General features: G+C 43.5%; 1 protein-coding gene across 8 annotated transcripts in view; it reads left to right on the top strand.

Moving 5' to 3' along the window:
• veph1 (ventricular zone expressed PH domain-containing 1) overlaps positions 1–13,275 on the top strand; it is a 315,263-nt gene that overhangs the window by 46,694 nt on the left and 255,294 nt on the right. For 5 of the 8 annotated variants that reach the window (XR_015759192.1, XM_087993606.1, XM_087993605.1 and 2 more), the window contains one exon: positions 3,993–4,188. Coding sequence is in view for 7 of the 8 variants with exons in the window: in XM_087993606.1 (XP_087849732.1) it covers positions 3,993–4,188 (196 nt within the window). In the remaining variant the exon portion in view is untranslated. The remainder of the gene's footprint in view (positions 1–3,992; positions 4,189–13,275) is intronic. The other 3 variants (XM_087993610.1, XM_087993608.1, XM_087993607.1) reach the window with 2 other exon arrangements.

Genomic DNA, 13,275 nt, shown 5'->3' with positions numbered 1-13,275 from the left:
AAACCTGTCTGCCATCTACAAGTTAGAACAGTGATTGAATACTCTCCATTTGTCAGAATTAGTGCATCTCCTTTTGTTAACTTTTCTGCAGCATTTTAGAGCAACTGAGTCACTTGTTAATCCATTGTTGCGGACCATTAAGAGTCAAACGTATTGTTGTGGGCCTGGAATCACAAGATTTCATATAGTCACAGTCCAGGTAAAGGCAGGATATTTTCTTCCATAAATATATTGATATTAGTTTTCAATTTGTTAAAAAAAAAGTTTTATTTATAAATTTAATGTAATTTCCACCAGCTGCTCACATAGTGAGATTTGAACTCATTATCCAAAGGCGTTATCCAGGCCTGTGATCATCCAGAGATCATGCCAATGTAGCAACATCTCCCCTAGTGGTTCATGTCAATAATATTTCTGGTATATCATCGTTCCTCAGTTCTCTCATCTAAAGATCCTTGAAAGAGGATTCTACCTTGCTTTAAGCCATGCTTCAGAAATGCCCATGTTGTCACACTTCCAAGTGTCTCTTTGTATCCTTAGCTCATTTGCCTTCTTCAATATATTCAGAGGTTAAGATATGTATAATTAGTAAGCATAGCCAAACTCATTTACTGTATATTTTATAGCCTTTGTTTACCCCCACTTCCACTCTTCCACATCCACCTTACTCCTTTCTGAATCCTTGGGAGAAAGTGAGGACTGAAGATGCTGGAGATCAGAGTCGAGAGGATTCCTGATGAAGGACTTATGCCCAAAACATCAATTCTCCTGCTCCTCGGACGCTGTCTGACCTGCTGTGCTTTTCCAGCAGCACACTCTCAGTTCCCATTCTCCTGCAGAGTTCACTTAAGCTCTTCCCCAGTAGAGTGAGAAAACTTACCATGACGTTAATCCACATGACAGACCTTATATAGAGCTTACCTAATTGGAGACATAGATGGAATATGGTTAACTTGATGTGCTTAATCTGCGTTCATTGCGAATAATGTTCTTGACAGGGACATTTGAGCCAGCTACTGATTTTTCTTTAATTGATGTCTTTAAGAGTTAAGATTGGTTACATTCTTTGTACTAAATTTGTGATTGAGAGGGAAATTGCCTTTATGTGAAAATGTGCCTTGAACTCATTTTTTTAATCTCCCTGAGCAAATAATTCAATGGAGGTACTTTTCCTTCAGTGGCAGCTTGCAGCCTTCTATGTATACTCCTTCCATCAAAAATCATAATATAACTGGTGATATTCTATTGTTGAGCTCTTATTATATTGATGCATGATTTGTTTGTTTTATTTTATAGTTATTCATATAAAGCCAATGTTTGTGGATAATTCTAACAATTACCCCTCGAGGGCGCTATCTCCTAATTTTTCTTCAGTTTACTTCTAAAATATGGCTTTCTGAAATAATTTGCCAATTAATACCTTATTTCTCCACTTTATCCTGGTGCTTTCCTAACATTGTTCTGGCACTGACAACAAGCAGAAATAAAAGTGGTAATTTTTAATTGTGTCCGTTGTGTCAAGCGATAATGCCATAAATTGGCTTTTCCACTAGTTTATTTTATTAAAAATTTGAAACTTAATTCGAATATTTTGTGGTGTAACAAAAACAGAAATTGCTGGAGAAACTCAGCAGGTTTGTCAGCATTTCTGGAGAGAAAACAGAGTTAACATTTTGAGTCTTGTGACACTTCAGCAATTCAGTGGGTGGCATGGTGGCTTACGGCCTCAGGGACCTGGGTTCAGTTCCTGCCTTGGGTGACTGTCTGTGTGAAGTTTCCCCATCTCTGTGTGGGTTTGCTCTGGCTTCTTCCCACTGTTAGCGGGTAAGTGTTGAGTAATAGGGTAGGGGAATGGAGATTTAATGGAGGTATCTGGGATCTTGAAGTATATTGGTTAATTGCTTAAGGAGAAACTTTCTGATACTGAAAGTCGGTAATGAGAGGACACACAATTAAACTAATTGACAAATGAATCAGACTTAAGATTTGTAGACTCAGCAAAAAAGTGATCTATTATTCTGCTGGTGGACAAATGTTTAAAATATCGAAATGCAAATGCTGTTAATCCACAGAGAATCCCAAGATGGAGTGATTAAAGGTATCCACAAGCAATCTTGATTTAACACTTAAAGTTGGGCATCTCAGTGATGAGTTTGTTATGTACTTCCAAAGTGTTGAAGAAGCATCTTTTGCTCCAGCCAGAGCTATATTTAAGGCAAACAAATTTCAAAGAAGAATGATGTGTCTATTGGGAAGTGAAGAGTATGCAGCTTTAGATTAGAGCTTTGACTTTTAAGAAAATTGAAAATAAACCATGCGTTCCCAAACACATGTGGGACATTCATTGACTGCCTGGACATATTCCAATAGCAAGGAGTCTACAACATGCTTGGAACAGATTATAGAAATACTTGGTAGTAGGTCTTTTAAAATGTGCTATGATATTATTAAATCCTAGGTCTGAGTGCGATAGACTGGGGAAATGATTGACTGTACTCCTCACAAGATGTGAAAGCTGTCTCTAAAATGCCTATCATTCTCTCTATGTTTTCTTTCTCATCACTAACCAATGAGCCACCATGGGGCAGCACGGTGGCTCAGTGGGTAGCAACTATTGCCTCATAGCAGCAGGAACCTGGGTTTGATTCCACCCTCTGCTGACTGTCTGTGTGGAGTTTGCACATTCTCCCCACGTTTGTCTGGGTTTGCTCCGGTTTCGTCCCACAATCCAAAGGATGTGCAGGTTAGGTGAATTGACCATGTTAAATTGCCCATAGTATTCAGGGATGTGTAGGTTAGGTGCACTAGTCATGGGTAAATTAGGATAATAGGCTAGGGGAATGGGTCTGAGTGGGTTACTCTTCGGAGGGTTGGTGTGGACTTGCTGGGCCGAAAGGCCTGTTTTCTAATTACTTTACTGTTGTTTCCTTTAATTTATTCCCGCACAACATTGCACATCACCGAGTATTGAAGCAGAGAAATCCCAAAATTATATCTTATTAAATAATTTTTTGCTGGATTCTTTAAAAAAGCCACTATCAAATAATAAATGAGTGAATTGACTGCTGAATGTCCAGTAGTTATCACAATAAACATGAACTCATTACCTCCTGGAATGTAACACTACTTGTATTGTATGAACATTCTAGGCAAGATGACACAAAGGACCAGTAGACAAGGCACCAACTTCACTAGTTCTGAACAAAGGAGACTATTGGAAGCTACTATGACTTGACTTGGTGCAAATGATTCAGATCTGTTGACAGTAAAAACACAATGGGTTCTGATGAGGGAACATTAAAACTACCTCATTAGCTGAATTTCATAACCTGAAGTCACAACCACTTCTCCAAAACCACTAGTTTATTTGAACTACCTTTTTTAATTATAGAATTTTGACTTTTGTTGGCTAGTTTGCTTGACACACCAGAACAGTAAGCAACTCCAAGCTTAGTTATGAAAACAGAAATTGCTCGAAAAGCTCAGCGGGTGTGGCAGCATCTGTGGAGAGAAATCAAAGTTAAAATTTCGGATCGGGTGACCCTTCCTCAGAAGTTACATGCCTATGAGCTCAAAATATGTCAAAACTCTGATTCATGAAGTGGAAACCATATTGCATCTATGAAATTAACTAATTGAAAGCTACAACTGCAACCCTTTATTCAGCAGTTTGACTGTCTTGTGTGCAGTTTTAATACACTACTTGTTGACATCACTAAATTTATGAAATCACCATTTAGATCAGATATTTTATTTCATCATTTACAAATAGTTTTAGTAGATTCAAGGTAGTTCAAAATAACTGTTTTGAATTGTTTAAACTAGCAAACTTATTAAGCTATAACCAACTGTATCTGTTTATGAAAGTGGAAGTATCATTTGTACTGTTAGCTCCCAAACTTTGATTTATTTCATGAGACAATTACTCTGTGTCTTGTTTTATAATTGATAAAAATATTTAAGTTTTAATCATCCTATGATTTCCCACTCAGATATTTTGTTTGTTTCAGCAGAATTACAGTAATCCAGCTGTAATGGCTCTTGCTGTTCCTGTAGCAGTAAAGTTCCTGCAGATGGACAACAAGGAACTCGCCCGAAACATGTCAAACTACTTAGCACTTGCAGCTATTGGCAAACCAGAAATTCTTGCAAAGCACACAGTGACCATTGTAAACAGTATTCTTCAAGGTAAGGTAAAACAATATGGGCTACTGGGAATACCTCAGAATCAAAGTGTAAAGTATAAGTTCCTTGAGAATTTGACTGCATGAACTAGACAGGTTATCAATGCAGCACTGAGACAGTGTTGCAAAATTGGAACTGTCAATTTTCATAAGTTATTGGAATAGTGTCCTATTCTTCCTGCTCAGAGACTTAAAAATCTCAATAGCACCATTTAAAGATGAGCAAGGGAGTTCTCCCAGTGTTCTAGAGAATATATAGAGATATGATCGGGTGAGAATGGATTGAATAGCTCCCTATCTGATCCCATTCTCATTATGATGGTAACTGTTCTTTAGAATACATTTGCCAGTTCAGTGAGCGTTTAACTGTTTAAGTGCTGTAAAAGATGCACAAACAATCAGATTTGCTTATGATTTTCTTAAAAGACAATGCTTCTTGTCAGATTTGGGAGTTTGAACAGAATTTAAGCATTACTGCGGATTATATCTGCAATAAATGCTGTTGGTTGCGAATCTTATCAGATCGAATGGATCAGTTGGAGAGACAATTAGAAGCAATGAGGAATTTGCATCAGCAACAGTATGTGATGGATGGCAATTATAGGAAGGGGGAAAAGTCTCAGATACAGTTATATAGACAGGTTAACTCCAGGAAAGGTAAGAGAGGTAGGCACCTAGTGCAGGTGTGTTGTGTGGCTATAACCATTTTCAAACAAGTATGCTGTTTTGGAAAATATAGGGGGGTGATGGATTCTCAGGGGAATGTCGCATGATCAGCCAAGTTTCTGGTATTGAGACTGGCTCTATTGCAACGAGGGGTATATTGGGTTCCATGAGAACAATTGTGTTAGGAGATTCTCTAATCCGAGGTACAGACAGATGTTTCTGTGGCCAGCAGTGAAAAATCAGAATGGTGTATTGCTTCCCTGGCGCCAGGATCTCAGAGAGGGTGCAGAATGTTCTCAAGGGGGAGAAGGGCCAGCAAGAGGTCATTGTCCACATTTGAACCAATGACATAGGAAGGGAAAAGGTTGAGATTCTGAAGGGTGATTACAGAGAGTTAGGCAGCAGTTTAAAAAGGAGGTCCTCGAGAGTAGTAATATCTGGAATAGTCCCGGTGCTACGAGCTAGTGAGGGCAGGAATAGGAGGATAGAGCAGATGAATGCATGACTGAGGAGCTGGTGTATGGGAGAAGGATTCATATTTTTGGATATTTGGAATCTCTTTTGGGGTAAAAGTGACATGTACAAGAAGAACAGATTGCACCTAAATTGGAAGGGGACTAATATACTGGCAGGGAAATTTGCTGGAGCTGCTCGGGAGGATTTAAACTAGTAAGGTGGGGGGGGGGGTGGTGAAACCCAGGGAGACAGTGGTCAATCTGAGACAGGTACAGTTGAGACCAGAAGAGTGTCAAACAGTCAGGGCAGGCAGGGACAAGGTTGGACTAATAAATTAAACTATTTATTTCAATGCAAGGGGAATATCGGGGAAGGCAGATGAACTAAGGACATGGTTAGGAACATGGGACTGGGATATCATAGCAATTACAGACATATGGCTCAGGGATGGGCGGGTTTGGCAGCTTAATATTCCAGGATACAAATGCTATAGGAAGGATAGAAAGGGAGGCAAGAGAGCGGGAGGATTGGCGTTTTTGATAAGGGATAGCATTATAGCTGTACTGAGGGAGGATATTCCCAGAAATACATCCAAGGGAGTTATTTAGGTGGAACTGAGAAATGAGAAAGGGATGATCACCTTATTGGGATTGTATTGTAGACCCACTAATAGTCAGAGGAAAATTGAGAAACAAATTTGTCAGGAGATCTCAGCTATCTGTAAGAATAATAGGGTGGTTATGGTAGGGGATTTTAACTTTCCAAACATAGATTGGGACTGCCATGGTGTTAAGGGTTTGGATGGAGAGGAATTTGTGTACAAGAAAATTTCCTGATTCAGTATGTGGATGTACCTACTGGAGAAGGTGCAAAACTTGACCTACTCTTGGGAAATAAGGTAGGGCAGGTGACTGGTGTCAGTGGGGGAGCACTTTGGGGCCAGCGACCATAATTCAATTAGATTTAAAATAATGATGGAAAAGGATAGACCAGTTCTAAAAGTTGAAGTTCTAAATTGGAGAAAGGCCAATTTTGACTTAATAGGCAAGAACGTTCAAAAGCTGATTGGGGGCAAATGTTCGCAGGGAAAGGGCCGACTGGAAAATGGGAAGCCTTCAGGAATGAGATAACGAGAATCCATATACCTGTTAGGGTGAAAGGAAAGGCTGGTAGGTATAGGGAATGCTGGATGACTGAAGAAATTGAGGGTTTGGTTAATCAAAAGAAGGAAGCAAATGTAAGGTATAGACAGGATAGATCGAGTGAAACCTTAGAAGAGTATAAACGCAGTAGGAGTATACTTAAGAGGGAAATCAGGAGGGCAAAAAGGGGACATGAAATAGCTTTGGCAAATAGAATTAAGGAGAATCATTAAGGACAAAAGGGTAACGATGGAGAGAATAGGGCCCCTCAAAGATCAGCAAGGCGGCCTTTGTGTGGAGCCGCAGAAAATGGGGGAGATACTAAATGAGTATTTTGCATCAACATTTACTGTGGAAAAGGATATGGAAGGTATAGAATGTAGGGAAGTGGATGGTGACACCTTGCAAAATGTCTATATTACAGAGGAGGAAGTGCTGGATGTCTTGAAATGCATAAAAGTGGATAAATCCCCAGGACCTGATCAGATGTACCCTAGAACTCTGTGGGAAACTAGAGAAGTGATTGCTGGGCCTCTTGCTAAGATATTGTATCATTGATAGTCGCAGGTGAGGTGCCGGAAGACTGGAAGTTGGCTAACGTGGTGCCACTGTTTAAGAAGGGTGGTAAGGACAAACCAGGGAACTATAGACCTGTGAGCCTGACATTGGTGGTGGGCAAGTTGTTGAAGGGAATCCTGAGGGACAGGATGTACATGTATTTGGAAAGGCAAAGATTGATTAGGGATAGTCAACGTGGCTTTGTGCATGGGAAGTCATGTCTCACAAACTTGATTGAGTTTGTTGAAGAAGTAACAAAGAAGATTGATGAGGGCAGAGTGGTAGATGTGATCCACATGGACTTAAGTAAGGCATTTGACAAGGTTCCCCATGGGAGACATGTCAGCAAGGTTAGATCTCACGGAATACAGGAAGAACTAGCCATTTGGATACAGAACTGGCTCAAAGGTCAAAGGCAGAAGGTGGTGGTGGAGGGCTGTTTTTCAGACTGGAGGCCTGTGACCAGTGGTGTGCCACAAGAATTGGTGCTGGGTCCTCTACGTTTTGTCATTTATATAAATGATTTGGATGTGAGCATAAGAGTTACAGTTAGTAAGTTTGCAGATGATACCAAAATAGGGAGAGACTGAACAGGCTGGGGCTGTTTTGTTTTCCCTGGAGCATCAGCGATTGAGGGGTGACCTTATAGAGGTTTACAAAATCAGGAGGGGCATGGATAGGATTATTGACAAAGTCTTTTCCCAGGGGTCAGCGAGTCCAGAACTAGAGGGATTAGGTTTAGGGTGAGAGGGGAAAGATATAAAAGAGACCTAAGGGGCAACTTTTTCACACAGAGGGTATTACTAGTATGTAATGAGCTGCCGGAGGAAGTGGCGGGGGCTGGTACAATTGCAACATTTAAGAGGCATTTGGATGGGTCTTTGAAAAGGAACGGTTTGGAGGAATATGGGCCGGTGCTGGCAGGTGGGGCTAGATTGGGTTGGAATATCGGGCCGGCATGGACATGTTGGACTGAAGGGTCTGTTTCCATGATGTACATCTCTATGACTCTATGACTTTAAGAGAATAATATTTATTGAACTTATCACCTTATCTGGTAAACATAATAAATATACTCCAATTTCTCATAAAAATGCATTTCAGACTCCATGCATTAATTTACAATGTGAGGGTTGAGGGCGGCATAGGTAAAGTAGTTTAAAAATCAAAACAAGTCAATTATATGCAGATTCTTTAGATTAATAGATTGGATAGTTTCAGACAGGATTAATTGTCTTCTTGAACTCAGTGACAGGATGATTTAAACATTTTGCTGGTCAATATTTTGTTTAGTTTCCTGAAGTTAGCAGCTGCTAATTTTTTAGATGCTGACCAAGGTATATAACTAATCGATAGCATGCTGGACTCGGGTTTGCAGAGTGGACAGAGAGAGCAGATCTCACTTATGATGCACCTTCTTCATTTGCCACATCCTGTTCCACTGGGCTGATGGAAAACCAGTTTCTTAAAACATAAAAAAGGGTTAGTTTGCTCAGCTAATGATCTCTCCTCTCAAACTGATTAGTTAACCAAGTATGGTGATAGCAAGTTGATCGCAGGCCTAGAGTTTTGATACAATTTGATTGTTACTTAAGGTGTTCCTTCCTTAGCGAGAGTCTATTGTCCAAAGTGATTGTGAATAATGGTTTCTTCCTTGCATACTGGCGGATGTTTTTTGAGACCGTCAGGGAAAAGGCCATTCACAATCCTGTTGGGCAAAATTGTGTTCTGTTGGACGGCCTGACTTGATTTTAATGGCTGTAGTTATGTAAATGCTTAGCCATATGTTTTAAAAATTCTCAAGGTCAAGGACCAGGCTCGCAGGAAAGTAGTCTGACACAGAACAAACAGCCAAGAGGCGAGTCTGCTAGAATATAGTTTTATTCCCCGCAGTGTCCCCACAACCAGTCTCGTACTTACAACGGGTCTGGCTTATACTCACTCTACATGTTACCAAAACTGGGAGCCGTCAGTTCTCGTAGAGCGGTTGCCAACAACCCACGCTCGGCGGTTAAACGTAACCCCGGAGCAGACTCTACCGAACTGGAGACTTTTCCAGCTGATATACCCTTTTCCAGATATAAACATTCATGTGAACAGCAGAGCAAGGCTAAAAAACACATTCCATTCTGGTTACATACAGATAAGAAGATTCACACGGGAAGGTGTATAACAAGATTCACACGGGACTAAGCGACACCTTCCATTTTCGGTTAGATTCACACATGTATTGGGACACAATTTTAACCCTTTCACCACATTCCACTGCTTGGCCCAATACATGTGTTGCATAATGATTCACACATGTATTGGGACATAATTTTACACCACATTCCACTGCTTGGCCCAATACATGTGTTACATTATGCCCATATGTATTCTTTCTAACAAGCGCCTACGTACACGCCAAATATACAAGCAAGTCAGGACATTACAGCATGTTAAAATCACCAGGACCGCTACCAGGATCGACAAGGGTGGGAACAGGAATGTCCCCGCAGTGGAGGACATACCACTCAATATGTCCCACCAATGATGAGCTGACTCCACGTCCACTACACGGGCAGCATGTACTACCTCCTGTCCATGTATAAAGGTAGACACCGTAACCTTGGTGACATTGGTTTGATGCTTTCGTAATATCTGCTTAAGCTCCTCGGATCGGTCCAATGCTCGCTTAAACCGATCCAGGGAAATGTTCCAGGGATTCCTCAGCACTTTCCACTGCACCTTGGTAAAGTGGCGAGCACTGCTATAAGTGGTCAACAAATAGGTGTGATTCTGCCAGTGCCACTGATAGACATTTGAGAGGCATCCCGAGAACGGTGCTGAGGGAAGCATAGGATGTGGATTATTGGTAGCCACACAGAGCGTGTGTGGCCCAATCTGCCACATCATGTCCCTTGGAGCCTCAACAGTCCATTCGCACAGGGCCGTTCCCTTAGTCAAGCAAGGGTCCCGATACCTGTCCATCAGTAGGCAAGTTTTCCCCTGATCAGTCTGTTCACAAGCGGACAGATCATAGGTAATATTGGTATCTGGGCTAAACCACTGTCCCCTTGTCTTCAGAAAATAATATCCAGAAGATGTAATCACTGGTAATACATAATATCGACAGACCGTAACAGTGTGGGTTACATTCATGGTAACAAAGTATCCTCTACACATAGTTGCGTTACACCATGTTCGTTCTGGATGGGTTATCATCCGCAATTTCTCAGATACATTCCATATTCCCCTCCACGCCTGTACATTGGGGGATGTTACCACACACAAAAAGCGTTCTTTCTGTATTTGAGCATGCAACATTTGAATATGACAGGCAGTCCAATTTAACTGAGCCGTAATGTTCTCAAACAGTTCCTGAGTGGCACCCCAGACATCCAGTTCCCATTGCAGAGATCGTATCATTATTTCAGCTGTCTCTCCTTGAGTCATCATTACGGATGGCATCCACCTTCCAATAGTATGTAGTCCTTGTGAGGTGGCCTGTCCCGTGTTAGATAATTTAGTACGGGTTACCTCAGAGTCAATGGCATTCGAGATACCCATAACAGTTCCTGCGCCTCCCAGCAGGGTGTCGTACCACGCTCGTCGCCGCCTCTTGGTATGACACTCGGGTATGAGGGGCAACTGTACCCGCCAATGAACATCAGTGTGCAGTACCGCCCGGGCCATCTGTTGACAAGTTGACATAATAGGGGCCAACTGTGTTCGATGCGACCGCACGCCCCCCGTGGCACCCCTCTTCGGTGCTGGCCCGCCCCGCGTGGGGTTTAATAACGCCTCAGACGGGGCGTTCGTCGAGGGCAGTACCATTATTAACCACATGAATCGATGACGATTCCGAATATCGGTGGCATTGCGCAGCCACAGATCTTCCCCCCGAGCTGTGACGCTCCAATGAGTCCCCGTTGTCCCGCATGTCTGGGTGCGTCGGTCCCACAAACACGTCTTGACTTGGGCATTTACCACCAGGGTGCAATTAGGCGGTATGAACGATATGTCATATTTTTCCCCATCCCGGCGCATGTAGCACTGTGCACACGTGTACAATTGACAGTCGCTGGTGAGAGTCAGAACAACGCACTGCTGACCGGGTTCACATGTAAAATTGTCCTGCGTCCGTCGCTGGCTACTGGCCTCCCACCGCACCTCATGGCGGGCGACCGGTACCAGCGTCCAGGCCGTGATACCGATGCCCTGGAGTGGCCATCCGATCGCGAACATCGCCAATAGGAGTCGCAATCCCCATGACCACCCCATGTTCAAGGCGGAGGGTCAGCCTGCGGGTGCATAGCAATTACAACATTATTTAGGTCTCACGTAAGTAGCACTGGTTCGCCGGGACGTTTGCCCAGGTCGGGTCCCCGGGGTACATAATGGTGACCAGACTGTCCTTCCCCTGTGCTATGATTTCGGCCGGCCTGGGGGGGCCGGTCGTCTGGCGCACCCATACCTTGGCCCCCTTAGTGTCAGTAGACCCAAATCCCCCCGTCCCACGCTCAGTAACCGTAACGGGAGCTCCCATCTCTTCCACCGTTGTAAGGTTACATGGCTTAATGACCAATTGCGCTATTCTGTCCCCCTTCTGTATCACGTAAGGTTCAGCGGTGATGTTGACCAGGATCACCCCCAACTCCCCTTGGTAGTCTGCGTCAATTACGCCTGCCATCACATCAATCCCCTTTAGTGACAGTCCCGACCGCGGGAGGATATGCCCATAGGTTCCAGGGGGACAAATCAACCCTAACCCGGTCTTAATCACCGTAGGTTTCTGTTGGATCAAAGTCTGGGCAGTTAGTGCTCGTAGGTCCAGTCCAGCCGAAGCCGGCGTGGCCCTTACGGGAATATCAGCTTCCTCAGCGAACTTCCACATTTTAATAGGCTGAGTCTTTGGGGTATCACATACTCGTATCATCCTATTCAAGGGTGTTACCCCATTTCCTAATGGGCGGTTATTAATTTGTTTCACCACCCGAATTAGTTGCTTCCTCCAACCCGTTAAGTCATTGCAACCTCCTGCTTTTCGTAGTGAGGACTTCAGAAGCCCATTCATTCGTTCTATAAGTCCCGCAGCTTGTGGGTGATAGGGTACATGATAAACCCATTCCACGTGGTTATCGTGACACCACTGCTTTACCGCCCTTCCTGTGAAATGGGAGCCATTGTCACTCTGGACCTGTATGGGCAATCCATAAAATTGTTCAATCAAATCTAAACATCGCAAGGTAGCCTGTTGATTGTTGTGACGACAGGGATGGGCTACCAAAACCCCAGACATAGTGTCCACAGCTGTACATATGTGGTTACATCCTTGTGAGGAGGGTAAGGGACCCACAAAGTCCATTTGCCAGCTCTGTCCCGGACCATCCCCCCGATGGATATGTCCCATCATGTGTTGGGGCACTCCCTGCCGCTGATGTTGACACTGCTCACACTGGTTTACTGCAGTCTTAACATCATCTACCATAAGATCTATTCCTCGGTCTCGAGCCCAGTGCAAGGTTCCTTGCACTCCCCAGTGCCCAGCCTTAAGGTGTGCCCATCTAGCTAGGTCCACTGAGGTGCCCCTTTGCACCATCATGGTTCGGACGATACCATCCACATATCGGTTATGTAGAGCTTCCACATCATTTCGAGAGGTATGGGCATCTACGTGGGTGATGTATATGACCAGGTATTGAGCTTTCTCCCATATATCTTCCCATAACTGTTTACCCCACACTTCCCTATTCTGGATCATCCACTGATTGGCCTGCCAAGTTGGCATCCATTGTGTCATGCCGTTAACCACTGACCACGAGTCAGAGAACAAACAAACTCCCATGACCCCTGCTTGCATGACTACCATATGCACTGCCTTTAATTCTGCCCACTGACTACTTTTTCCCTCCCCTAATTCTTCTAGGGTAGTGCCTTGTTTTGGGTTAAAGGCGGCAGCTTTCCATCTACGCTGTCCCGCTTTCCATTGGGCTGACCCATCTACGAACCAAGCCGTGGCTTGTTCATCCGGGGTCAGTTCATCATACCGTTTTCCCATCTTAACGGGTGATTCCTTGTATTCAATCACCTCAAACCGTTTTTCCCCTTCCTCAGGGGCCTCCGCCACTTGCTCATGTAGGACTGACACTCCTTTCTGTCCAGTCCGCACTCTCTCCGACACATACCATTTCCATTTAATGATGCTGCTCTCTTGGGCAGTTCCTATTCGGTGGGTAGTGGGGTCACTAAGTACCCACGGAAGAATAGGGATAACTGTTCTCATG

The sequence above is a fragment of the Chiloscyllium plagiosum genome, unplaced genomic scaffold, assembly GCF_037043375.1.
Source record: "Chiloscyllium plagiosum isolate Xiang-an unplaced genomic scaffold, Cpla_swu_hap1 HiC_scaffold_13, whole genome shotgun sequence".
NCBI classification, from domain to species: domain Eukaryota; kingdom Metazoa; phylum Chordata; class Chondrichthyes; order Orectolobiformes; family Hemiscylliidae; genus Chiloscyllium; species Chiloscyllium plagiosum.
This window is presented reverse-complemented; position numbering and strand designations above follow the sequence as displayed.